This window comes from Motacilla alba, chromosome 1, assembly GCF_015832195.1.
Source record: "Motacilla alba alba isolate MOTALB_02 chromosome 1, Motacilla_alba_V1.0_pri, whole genome shotgun sequence".
Taxonomy (NCBI): Eukaryota; Metazoa; Chordata; class Aves; order Passeriformes; family Motacillidae; genus Motacilla; species Motacilla alba.
The window spans coordinates 39,510,227-39,522,464 of record NC_052016.1 but is presented as its reverse complement, the minus strand read 5'-3'; the positions used below and the strand labels follow the sequence as shown (position 1 = coordinate 39,522,464).

Below are 12,238 nucleotides of genomic sequence, written 5' to 3'. Positions count from 1 at the left end.
CCCTCAGAAGTGTCCTTGTCCGCCCTTGAACCTGGCCAGGACCCTTCCAGAGAGGGCACTTCTGGGTCTGGCCTCAGCTGCCTCCTCCAGAGCCCCCAGTCCCCTCAGCAGTTCCCACAACCACAGCTGGCTGGAGACCCTGTCCCTGCTGCCCACGCTGGGGCAGGACAAGCCAAAGCCAGAGTGGCCTCAGCAGCTGAGAGAAATGGCCTGATCAGGAGAGAGGAGATGGGAATCTCCAGTGTATCCCAGTGCTGGAATGTGTGGACATGGAGCTGGAGTCTTGAGGGAGGCTGCTGCCTAGAGGTGCTGAGACCCACAGCTCTGCTGCCCCTCACTGTTTCATGACTGGGCCGAGTGTTGGGCAGACCCACACTTGTTTGTGCTCAGAAATCAGGCATCAACTTTTGTGGAGTTGCTGTCAACAAAAGGAAGAAACTTTTAGGCCTGAGACTGGTGACACAAAGGTTGCCCAGTGAGTTTGCACAGGCCCTGAGGTTCAACACAGTTCTGAGCTACCTCGCCTAGTGCAAGATGTCCCAGCACACAGCAGGGCATCGCAATAGGGGGTCTCTGAAGATCCATTCCAACCCAAACAATCCTGTGACTTTGGAATTCTTTGTCCCTTTCAAATTCCCCAGGATTGCCCTGGAAAGACCCCATCCCGCAGGGCCAGGGTCCCTGATGCCCCTCCCAGGGTCACTCCATGAGTGAAAGCAGCACACTGACAACACTGGCTTCCCAGGGATTCTTTTATTAGCAAAAACAGGGGGAAATGCCCTTGGAGTCCAGGTACCAGCTGGAAAAGGGCTTGGCAATCTCCAGGGACCGTTGGAGGTCGGGGCCACACCACAACACTCCCAACTTCGTGCCACTCTTTGAAAATAAAGAGGAAGCTACGAGGCTGCAGCTCTTCCAATGGCCTTGCCAGCACCGCCGGATGCTTCTTCCTATGAGGAGAAGGCACCATCTGGTTCTGCAGAGGTCACGACCATCTCCGGCGTCAGTGCCGGTATCGGGAGATCCGATCAGCTGCCACGGAGCGGGGAATGCCAGCGTGACTGGGAAGAGCCTGCAGTGGTCAGCGATGGGGACATCTTGTGCTTCCTGACACCAGCACCTGTCCTGCAACAACAGCAGCATTCCTTAAGTCCAAGGATCATCCCAGGGGGACCCAGGGACCATCAACCCTGAGTCCACAGACCCGAAGCCCTGCAGTCTCAGCACAGAGCAATGGGACGGGTTCCCTCCTCCAGCATGGAGAGGGATATCCACCCCCAGCTGAGGGGACAGCCCCCATTTCAGGGCCCTTCCCAGCACGCCCCCACCCCTGCACTGTTGGGCACCTCTCCCAACAGGGAGGCCACCCATTGTCTTGCTGCCCCTGGACTCCTCATGTCCCCAGGTCTTACCTGGTGGCCAGGGCAGGGTCACCAGCTGGGCTGCCCGTCGCTGAGGTTGATCTGCTCCAGGATCTGGCTGTACCTGCGGGTCAGGGCGTTGGTGTCCCTGGTGAGGTGGGTGAGGACCTGCTGCAGGCCAGTCAGGTGGTGGGACAGGCGCTCCTCGAGCTGGGCATCCTGGGCCTCGTTGCTGTCCAAGGACGTGTCCACGTCGGTCTCGGCACCGCTCGGGCTCTGGTCACCGACAGAGGCCAGGCCTTTCTCCACCATGGGCTTGATGGCCTTGAGGAGCTGGTAGCGCTCGTAGAGGTCCGTGCAGCTCTCTGCAGCCGGGGCCGCCCCCTCCTCCTGCGGGAAGACCCCTCGGAGCAGGCTGGGGAACATCACCTCCTGCTCCATCTTCTGGGTGGCTGAGAAGTACTGCTCCATGGCCCTTCTCCTACAGCTCTGGCACTGCTGCTCTGGGCTCTTCTGAGAGTGTCACCTGCTCCCTGTCCCTGCAGGGGCTTTTTATGCACTGCTGGGGCACGTCCCTCCCCTTTCTGTCCTCCCCTGCCAGCCGTGGCAGGGCTGGATGGCCACGGGGTTGGGCTTGGCTCCAGCCCAGCCGGGGCTCGGCCATGCTGTGTCCCCAGCTCTGTGCAATCTCTCCTGGCCCGGCCTCCCCGTGGCCTTCACCCGAGCTGGCCAGGGGTCCTGCTGCCTCAGCATGCCAGGAGCTACTGGGGGGTAGCAAGGAGGAGAGGTGCCCAGGGTCTCTCCCCTGCTGTCCTGTATTATCTCCATGCCCCAACATGTTCAGTACTGGGGCCCTCTGGGTGTGGGTCCAGCTCCTGTCCCCAGTTTGGGAAGGCTGCAGGGGACCGTCACCTCCCCTTGTTCCTGCTGCCATGCGCTCAGGACGTGAATACTCCAGGGACATTGAGCAACCCCTTTAGCACACATACGGAAATCTGGAACACCCTGGAAATACACTGGAACATTGTCCCACTGGGTGTCTGGGGACAATGCAACCTGCTGGTCTGAAGAGATTTGGGTGCCCAGAAACATCCAACGCCCCCATCGTCCCTCTGGGCTCAGCAGGGATGTGGACAGGGACAGGGACCCAACTCCATGATGTGTAACTCCTGTGGCAGCAGCACAGAGCCATTGCTGCTCCCAGGGGATTGTGGACACGGGTTCCCTGCCACTGTTGCAGTTCTGGGAGAGCAAAAGCCACAGCCAGGGCACCAGCCAGCATTGCCTGTCCCTGCACGTCCCTGTGGCGCGTGGCTAACAGGGAAAGGGGTTCTGTTTGGGCAAAGGCTGTGGGCTACCTGGCTCCTTTTGCAACCCTTGGTGCTGGCAGCTCTCCCTCTGTCCCGCTGTGTCCCAGCCAGGTGCCCGCACTGCCACGCACCCTTTCCTCAGCCTTTCCCCACCTGTCCTCGCCACCCTTCTTGTCCCTTTCCTTGTATCATGTCATCTCTTTGTGTCCTGCCATGGCCCCCATTGCTGCACCAAGGAGTGTGTGTGCTGCTGGCCCTGTGCAGGTGCCAGACAGAGGCTTGGCCACATCAGGGCACCTGGGCCACTGCAGAGCTTCCTGGAGGTGCAGGCACATCACAGGGCTCTAGGGACAGAGGGACACAGGGGATGCTTTGCCCTCCTGCTCCTCGCATCGCCTCCCAAGCTACTCTTAGTGAGAATGGCGGAATGTTTGGGGATGACTGGGACTCACCGGACTCCAATGGCTCCCCAGCTCTTTTTCCTTGGGACATGAATAATTGCCAAATCCTCTCTGTGCTTCTCGGGACCCCATTAGGGAGAAGAGGCATAGTGGCTTCAGGTCTGAGGGGGAGTGTGCGGCTGACAGAATTGGCACCTGGCTGGGCTATGAGGGGACAGCGGGAGAGCTGCCAACACTGAGGGTTGCAAAAGGGGGAAGGACCGCGTGGCCTTTCCCAAAATAGAACCAATTCCTCCAATTGCCACACACTGCACGATAAGAAGGGACAGGAGTCCTGGCCATTGACCAGCCATGGAGTGGGGGTGATGCACTGGGACCCCCAAGCCAGGTTAGGCAAAGGCCTCAGGGAGTCTGGGCCAGGAGCCAGGGGAGACAATGAGGAGACGTGCCCGCGTTCTCTCCTATCCTTTCCTATCCTATCTCAACCCCCCAAGGTGTTCAGTTTTGGGGTCCTGTGGGAGCGGCTCCACCTCCTGCTCTCTGGTGTGGCCAGGCTGCAGGCAGGGGTGCTGCTGGGAATGTCACCTTCCCCACTCCTCGCTGCCATGCCCTCAGGATGTGAGCACTGTGCAGGGACAATGAGCAGGCTCTGTCCATGACTGCCAGCCTGGACACGGAAGCAGACATGGATGTGGAACATCTCCCTGGGAGTGCTCTGCTGCATGGAACCCTGCATGGGTCCTGAGGACATGTGATAGGGACAGAGATGGAACCAAATGCCACAAGGAGAACTGCGACCATGGGACTGAGCTTTCACGGCCCACAGTGGAACACAGATGGTGCCACCTTCACACCCATTACCCCCATCCTGGAGCAGAGGCCATGGCGGGTCAATGGCCATGAATCCTGTCCGTTCTTATCGTGCAGTGTGTGGCAATTGGAGGAATTGGTTCTATTTTGGGAAAGGCCACGGGGTCCTTCCCCATTTTGCAACCCTCAGTGTTGGCAGTTCTCCCGCTGTCCCCTCATAGCCCAGCCAGGTGCCGATTCTGCCAGCCGCACACTCCCCCTCAGACCTGAAGCCACTATGCCTCTTCTCCCTAATGGGGTCCCGAGAAGCACAGAGAGGATTTGGCAATTATTCATGTCCCAAGGAAAAAGAGCTGGGGAGCCATTGGAGTCCGGAGAGTCCCAGTCATCCCCGAACATTCTACCGTTCTCACTAAGAGTAGCTTGGGAGGCGATGGGGGGAGCAGGAGGGCAAAGCATCCCCTGTGTCCCTCTGTCCCCAGAGCCCTGTGATGTGCCTGCACCTCCAGGAAGCTCTGCAGTGGCCCAGGTGCCCTGGTGTGGCCAAGCCTCTGTCTGGCACCTGCACAGGGCCAGCAGCACACACACTCCTTGGTGCAGCAATGGGGGCCATGGCAGGACACAAAGAGATGCCAGGACGCAAGGAAAGGGACAAGAAGGGTGGTGAGGACAGGTGGGGAAAGGCTGAGGAAAGGGTGCGTGGCAGTGCGGGGACCTGGCTGGGACACAGCGGGACAGAGAGAGCTGCCAGCACCAAGGGTTGCAAAAGGAACCAGGTAGCCCACAGCCTTTGCCCAAACAGAACCCCTTTCCCTGTTAGCCACGTGCCACAGGGACGTGCAGGGACAGGCAATGCTGGCTGGTGCCCTGGCTGTGGCTTTTGCTCTCCCAGAACTGCAACAGTGGCAGGGAACCCGTGTCCACAATCCCCTGGGAGCAGCAATGGCTCTGTGCTGCTGCCACAGGAGTTACACATCATGGAGTCGGGTCACTGTCCCTGTCCACATCCCTGCTGAGCCCAGAGGGACGATGGGGGCGTTGGATGTTTCTGGGCACCCAAATCTCTTCAGACCAGCAGGTTGCATTGTCCCCAGACACCCAGTGGGACAATGTTCCAGTGTATTTCCAGGGTGTTCCAGATTTCTGTATGTGTGCTAAAGGGGTTGCTCAATGTCCCTGGAGTATTCACGTCCTGAGCGCATGGCAGCAGGAACAAGGGGAGGTGACGGTCCTCCGCAGCCTTCCCAAACTGGGGACAGGAGCTGGACCCACACCCAGAGGGCCCCAGTACTGAACATGTTGGGGCATGGAGATAATACAGGACAGCAGGGGAGAGACCCTGGGCACCTCTCCTCCTTGCTACCCCCCAGTAGCTCCTGGCATGCTGAGGCAGCAGGACCCCTGGCCAGCTCGGGTGAAGGCCACGGGGAGGCCGGGCCAGGAGAGATTGCACAGAGCTGGGGACACAGCATGGCCGAGCCCCGGCTGGGCTGGAGCCAAGCCCAACCCCGTGGCCATCCAGCCCTGCCACGGCTGGCAGGGGAGGACAGAAAGGGGAGGGACGTGCCCCAGCAGTGCATAAAAAGCCCCTGCAGGGACAGGGAGCAGGTGACACTCTCAGAAGAGCCCAGAGCAGCAGTGCCAGAGCTGTAGGAGAAGGGCCATGGAGCAGTACTTCTCAGCCACCCAGAAGATGGAGCAGGAGGTGATGTTCCCCAGCCTGCTCCGAGGGGTCTTCCCGCAGGAGGAGGGGGCGGCCCCGGCTGCAGAGAGCCGCACGGACCTCTACGAGCGCTACCAGCTCCTCAAGGCCATCAAGCCCATGGTGGAGAAAGGCCTGGCCTCTGTCGGTGACCAGAGCCCGAGCGGTGCCGAGACCGACGTGGACACGTCCTTGGACAGCAACGAGGCCCAGGATGCCCAGCTCGAGGAGCGCCTGTCCCACCACCTGACTGGCCTGCAGCAGGTCCTCACCCACCTCACCAGGGACACCAACGCCCTGACCCGCAGGTACAGCCAGATCCTGGAGCAGATCAACCTCAGCGACGGGCAGCCCAGCTGGTGACCCTGCCCTGGCCACCAGGTAAGACCTGGGGACATGAGGAGTCCAGGGGCAGCAAGACAATGGGTGGCCTCCCTGTTGGGAGAGGTGCCCAACAGTGCAGGGGTGGGGGCGTGCTGGGAAGGGCCCTGAAATGGGGGCTGTCCCCTCAGCTGGGGGTGGATATCCCTCTCCATGCTGGAGGAGGGAACCCGTCCCATTGCTCTGTGCTGAGACTGCAGGGCTTCAGGGTCTGTGGACTCAGGGTTGATGGTCCCTGGGTCCCCCTGGGATGATCCTTGGACTTAAGGAATGCTGCTGTTGCAGGACAGGTGCTGGTGTCAGGAAGCACAAGACGTCCCCATCGCTGACCACTGCAGGCTCTTCCCAGTCACGCTGGCATTCCCCGCTCCGTGGCAGCTGATCGGATCTCCCGACACCGGCACTGACACCGGAGATGGTCGTGACCTCTGCAGAACCAGATGGTGCCTTCTCCTCATAGGAAGAAGCATCCGGCGGTGCTGGCAAGGCCATTGGAAGAGCTGCAGCCTCGTAGCTTCCTCTTTATTTTCAAAGAGTGGCACGAAGTTGGGAGTGTTGTGGTGTGGCCCCGACCTCCAACGGTCCCTGGAGATTGCCAAGCCCTTTTCCAGCTGGTACCTGGACTCCAAGGGCATTTCCCCCTGTTTTTGCTAATAAAAGAATCCCTGAGAAGCCAGTGTTGTCAGTGTGCTGCTTTCACTCATGGAGTGACCCTGGGAGGGGCATCAGGGACCCTGGCCCTGCGGGATGGGGTCTTTCCAGGGCAATCCTGGGGAATTTGAAAGGGACAAAGAATCCCAAAGTCACAGGATTGTTTGGGTTGGAATGGATCTTCAGAGACCACCTAGTGTGATGCCCTGCTGTGTACTGGGACATCTTGCACTAGGCGAGGTAGCTCAGAACTGTGTTGAACCTCAGAGTCTGTGCAAACTCACTGGGCAACCTTTGTGTCACCAGCCTCAGGCCTAAAAGTTTCTTCCTTTTGTTGACAGCAACTCCACAAAAGTTGATGCCTGATTTCTGAGCACAAACAAGTGTGGGTCTGCCCAACACTCGGCCCAGTCATGAAACAGTGAGGGGCAGCAGAGCTGTGGGTCTCAGCACCTCTAGGCAGCAGCCTCCCTCAAGACCCCAGCTCCATGTCCACACATCCCAGCACTGGGATACACTGGAGATTCCCATCTCCTCTCTCCTGATCAGGCCATTTCTCTCAGCTGCTGAGACCACTCTGGCTTTGGCTTGTCCTGCCCCAGCGTGGGCAGCAGGGACAGGGTCTCCAGCCAGCTGTGGTTGTGGGAACTGCTGAGGGGACTGGGGGCTCTGGAGGAGGCAGCTGAGGCCAGACCCAGAAGGGCCCTCTCTGGAAGGGTCCTGGCCCGGTTCAAGGGCGGACAGGGACAGTTCTGAGGGGTTTGGGCAACCAGAGTCATGGGAGATGTGTCAGCAGGAGCTACTGGGAATGATACGGGCTCCTTTGGAAATACGTGAGGTGACATTTCCCCTCTCCTGAGCCATGGCCTGGGGTGGGCTCCCCAGGAGGGTGCTGAGTTGAGGACAGTTGCCCAAACACCACCTCTGCAGCTGCAGAATTCCAAGGAGCTCACTGCACCAGCACCCAGGAGTCCTGCTTTTCTAGGAAAGCAGCTGCTAATCAGCAAGTTAATGAGAATCTCCAATGTATCCCAAAGCTGGGATGTTTGGACATGGAGCTGGGGTCTTGAGGAAAGCGACTCTCCAGAGGTGCTGAGACCTACAGCTCTGCTGCCCCTCACTCTTACATGACTGGACTGAGTGTTGTGCAGACCTACACTTGTTTGTGCACAGAAATCAGGCATCAGCTTTTTTGGTGTGGTTAAAAACAGGAACACGCTCCTGGTGCTAAAGTGATTTCACCATTTATTACAATTAGGCCTAAAGCTGAGGGGGCCTGCGGATGGAGCAGGAGCTTTCCAGTCGAGGACGGTGCATCACCAGCGCTGGATCTTCTTCTATTCTTGTACAGCGATGTTCCTGATGTTCCAGGTGGAGCGGCACAGATTCACTGGGTTGGATGCCCCATTTTTATAATTTTTTTTGGTCCTTTGGTTTGGTTTCCATTGGGATCCTTCTGTTATGTATGAAATTGCCAATCAAATAGAATCAATAATTTGCGCGAGCCAAAATATTATAAAATAACAAAGTATAAAATTTATTTCACAATCGAATGACAAAATCTGGGTCAGCCACGAATTGGACAGAGTCTAGCCCGGGACTAGACCCTGGGTGACACACTATGCAGCTCTGAGCCCTGGTTGCCTCAGAGTGGAACAGCACGAAGTTGTATGCTCGAGTTCAGTTTTTATACTCTTTTTCTTGCCACGGGCCAGGATATCCTTTGTCCTTTTCTTAATCAAGTAAGTCCCAAAAGCTTCTTCGGTCCAGGATAATGCTATCAGATGAAGGATGGTCCAGCTCTCAATGTCTTGGGAATAATTCATCGACTCCTTGTCTTGTGCTACACAGAACTCGAAAGAACCGTGTTTGCAATACACAAAACTCTCTGTCTGGGGAGATATACAAGTCAAACAGTCTCTTACTGGAAATCTCTTACATATTATGAGATTTCCCAGAAACAGATTACAAGCCTGAATGGATTTTCTTCAACTGTATTGTCCCCCCCTCCAGTCATCAGCAGCCAGCTCAGATAAAACCTCGAAACTCTGTGCTGCTGTTTTACTTCACATGTAAATCTAGTTCTTCTGTGTGGCATGTGTGTTATCAGCCGGTTTCCCAATCTTGTAGGCTGCTTTCCTTGGTTTCTTAAAACATGCCTGGACAAGATTGCTCATGGTAAAATTCAACTTCTTAATTCTTGTAACTATTTCTAACTTATTTATATCATACTTTACATTTATAACTATATTACATACACTATAACATTTATTATTTTATGAATTTTGAGACTATTCATAACACTTCATTTGCATGAAGGTTTAAGGCACTTGATTGGCCCTTTACAGTTCTGTCAAGGTAGGCATGTTTTACTTGAAGGGTAGTGCACTTTATTTATGTGTAATATGGTACGTAGAGTACCGTAATTCTTATAACGACCCTTTTATCCCCTTTTACAATACAATATTCAAACTTTTTAACAGTACATGCTTAACAATTATAAACTTTTTTAAACAGTTTCTTGACAATTTTTTGTGGTGTTGCTGTCAACAAAAGGAAGAAACTTTTAGGCCTGAGACTGGTGACACAAAGGTTGCCCAGTGAGTTTGCACAGACTCTGAGGTTCAACACAGTTCTGAGCTACCTCGCCTAGTGCAAGAAGTCCCAGCACACAGCAGGGCATCGCACTAGGTGGTCTCTGAAGATCCATTCCAACCCAAACAATCCTGTGACTTTGGGATTCTTTGTCTCTTTCAAATTCCCCAGGATTGCCCTGGAAAGACCCCATCCCACAAGGCCAGGGTCCCTGGTGCCCCTCCCAGGGTCACTCCATGAGTGAAAGCAGCACACTGACAACACTGGCTTCCCAGGGATTCTTTTATTAGCAAAAACAGGGGGAAATGCCCTTGGAGTCCAGGTACCAGCTGGAAAAGGGCTTGGCAATCTCCAGGGACCGTTGGAGGTCGGGGCCACACCACAACACTCCCAGCTTCGTGCCACTCTTTGAAAATAAAGAGGAGTCTACGAGGCTGCAGCTCTTCCAATGGCCTTGCCAGCACCGCCGGATGCTTCTTCCTATGAGGAGAAGTCACCATCTGGTTCTGCAGAGGTCACGACCATCTCCGGCGTCAGTGCCGGTATCGGGAGATCCGATCAGCTGCCACGGAGCGGGGAATGCCAGCGTGACTGGGAAGAGCCTGCAGTGGTCAGCGATGGGGACATCTTGTGCTTCCTGACACCAGCACCTGTCCTGCAACAACAGCAGCATTCCTTAAGTCCAAGGATCATCCCAGGGGGACCCAGGGACCATCAACCCTGAGTCCACAGACCCGAAGCCCTGCAGTCTCAGCACAGAGCAATGGGACGGGTTCCCTCCTCCAGCATGGAGAGGGATATCCACCCCCAGCTGAGGGGACAGCCCCCATTTCAGGGCCCTTCCCAGCACGCCCCCACCCCTGCACTGTTGGGCACCTCTCCCAACAGGGAGGCCACCCATTGTCTTGCTGCCCCTGGACTCCTCATGTCCCCAGGTCTTACCTGGTGGCCAGGGCAGGGTCACCAGCTGGGCTGCCCGTCGCTGAGGTTGATCTGCTCCAGGATCTGGCTGTACCTGCGGGTCAGGGCGTTGGTGTCCCTGGTGAGGTGGGTGAGGACCTGCTGCAGGCCAGTCAGGTGGTGGGACAGGCGCTCCTCGAGCTGGGCATCCTGGGCCTCGTTGCTGTCCAAGGACGTGTCCACGTCGGTCTCGGCACCGCTCGGGCTCTGGTCACCGACAGAGGCCAGGCCTTTCTCCACCATGGGCTTGATGGCCTTGAGGAGCTGGTAGCGCTCGTAGAGGTCCGTGCGGCTCTCTGCAGCCGGGGCCGCCCCCTCCTCCTGCGGGAAGACCCCTCGGAGCAGGCTGGGGAACATCACCTCCTGCTCCATCTTCTGGGTGGCTGAGAAGTACTGCTCCATGGCCCTTCTCCTACAGCTCTGGCACTGCTGCTCTGGGCTCTTCTGAGAGTGTCACCTGCTCCCTGTCCCTGCAGGGGCTTTTTATGCACTGCTGGGGCACGTCCCTCCCCTTTCTGTCCTCCCCTGCCAGCCGTGGCAGGGCTGGATGGCCACGGGGTTGGGCTTGGCTCCAGCCCAGCCGGGGCTCGGCCATGCTGTGTCCCCAGCTCTGTGCAATCTCTCCTGGCCCGGCCTCCCCGTGGCCTTCACCCGAGCTGGCCAGGGGTCCTGCTGCCTCAGCATGCCAGGAGCTACTGGGGGGTAGCAAGGAGGAGAGGTGCCCAGGGTCTCTCCCCTGCTGTCCTGTATTATCTCCATGCCCCAACATGTTCAGTACTGGGGCCCTCTGGGTGTGGGTCCAGCTCCTGTCCCCAGTTTGGGAAGGCTGCAGGGGACCGTCACCTCCCCTTGTTCCTGCTGCCATGCGCTCAGGACGTGAATACTCCAGGGACATTGAGCAACCCCTTTAGCACACATACGGAAATCTGGAACACCCTGGAAATACACTGGAACATTGTCCCACTGGGTGTCTGGGGACAATGCAACCTGCTGGTCTGCAGAGATTTGGGTGCCCAGAAACATCCAACCCCCCCAGCATCCCTCTGGGCTCAGCAGGGATGTGGACAGGGACAGGGACCCGACTCCATGATGTGTAACTCCTGTGGCAGCAGCACAGAGCCATTGCTGCTCCCAGGGGATTGTGGACACGGGTTCCCTGCCACTGTTGCAGTTCTGGGAGAGCAAAAGCCACAGCCAGGGCACCAGCCAGCATTGCCTGTCCCTGCACGTCCCTGTGGCGCGTGGCTAACAGGGAAAGGGGTTCTGTTTGGGCAAAGGCTGTGGGCTACCTGGTTCCTTTTGCAACCCTTGGTGCTGGCAGCTCTCTCTGTCCCGCTGTGTCCCAGCCAGGTCCCCGCACTGCCACGCACCCTTTCCTCAGCCTTTCCCCACCTGTCCTCACCACCCTTCTTGTCCCTTTCCTTGCGTCCTGGCATCTCTTTGTGTCCTGCCATGGCCCCCATTGCTGCACCAAGGAGTGTGTGTGCTGCTGGCCCTGTGCAGGTGCCAGACAGAGGCTTGGCCACACCAGGGCACCTGGGCCACTGCAGAGCTTCCTGGAGGTGCAGGCACATCACAGGGCTCTGGGGACAGAGGGACACAGGGGATGCTTTGCCCTCCTGCTCCCCCCATCGCCTCCCAAGCTACTCTTAGTGAGAACGGTAGAATGTTCGGGGATGACTGGGACTCTCCGGACTCCAATGGCTCCCCAGCTCTTTTTCCTTGGGACATGAATAATTGCCAAATCCTCTCTGTGCTTCTCGGGACCCCATTAGGGAGAAGAGGCATAGTGGCTTCAGGTCTGAGGGGGAGTGTGCGGCTGGCAGAATCGGCACCTGGCTGGGCTATGAGGGGACAGCGGGAGAACTGCCAACACTGAGGGTTGCAAAATGGGGAAGGACCCCGTGGCCTTTCCCAAAATAGAACCAATTCCTCCAATTGCCACACACTGCACGATAAGAACGGACAGGATTCATGGCCATTGACCCGCCATGGCCTCTGCTCCAGGATGGGGGTAATGGGTGTGAAGGTGGCACCATCTGTGTTCCACTGTGGGCCGTGAAAGCT

General features: G+C 57.3%; 3 protein-coding genes across 6 annotated transcripts; 1 reads left to right on the top strand and 2 right to left on the bottom strand.

The window, feature by feature from the left end:
* Positions 1 to 738: 738 nt before the first annotated feature.
* On the bottom strand, positions 739 to 1,901 carry LOC119701554 (thyroid hormone-inducible hepatic protein-like). Of its 2 annotated transcripts, none has more exons than XM_038138337.1 (2): positions 1,413 to 1,901; positions 739 to 1,125 (listed from the first exon to the last, which is right to left on the bottom strand). In XM_038138337.1, exon 1 carries the CDS (start codon positions 1,830 to 1,832, stop codon positions 1,431 to 1,433), a length of 402 nt encoding a protein of 133 aa, XP_037994265.1. In that variant the 5' UTR covers positions 1,833 to 1,901; the 3' UTR covers positions 739 to 1,125; positions 1,413 to 1,430. The 2 variants fall into 2 exon arrangements, with proteins under 2 accessions (XP_037994265.1, XP_037994276.1); XM_038138348.1 differs by having other exon boundaries at positions 739 to 1,120.
* A 3,576-nt stretch (positions 1,902 to 5,477) lies between these two features.
* On the top strand, positions 5,478 to 6,641 carry LOC119701429 (thyroid hormone-inducible hepatic protein-like). 2 transcript variants are annotated; one of them, XM_038138112.1, is made up of 2 exons: positions 5,478 to 5,965; positions 6,256 to 6,641. In XM_038138112.1, the coding sequence occupies exon 1, from the start codon at positions 5,546 to 5,548 to the stop codon at positions 5,945 to 5,947; it is 402 nt and encodes a 133-aa protein (XP_037994040.1). In that variant the 5' UTR covers positions 5,478 to 5,545; the 3' UTR covers positions 5,948 to 5,965; positions 6,256 to 6,641. The 2 variants fall into 2 exon arrangements, with proteins under 2 accessions (XP_037994040.1, XP_037994031.1); XM_038138103.1 differs by having other exon boundaries at positions 5,479 to 5,965; positions 6,251 to 6,641.
* A 2,837-nt stretch (positions 6,642 to 9,478) lies between these two features.
* On the bottom strand, positions 9,479 to 10,639 carry LOC119709729 (thyroid hormone-inducible hepatic protein-like). Of its 2 annotated transcripts, none has more exons than XM_038157859.1 (2): positions 10,154 to 10,639; positions 9,479 to 9,866 (listed from the first exon to the last, which is right to left on the bottom strand). In XM_038157859.1, the coding sequence occupies exon 1, from the start codon at positions 10,571 to 10,573 to the stop codon at positions 10,172 to 10,174; it is 402 nt and encodes a 133-aa protein (XP_038013787.1). In that variant the 5' UTR covers positions 10,574 to 10,639; the 3' UTR covers positions 9,479 to 9,866; positions 10,154 to 10,171. The 2 variants fall into 2 exon arrangements, with proteins under 2 accessions (XP_038013787.1, XP_038013797.1); XM_038157869.1 differs by having other exon boundaries at positions 9,479 to 9,861.
* Positions 10,640 to 12,238: the final 1,599 nt, after the last annotated feature.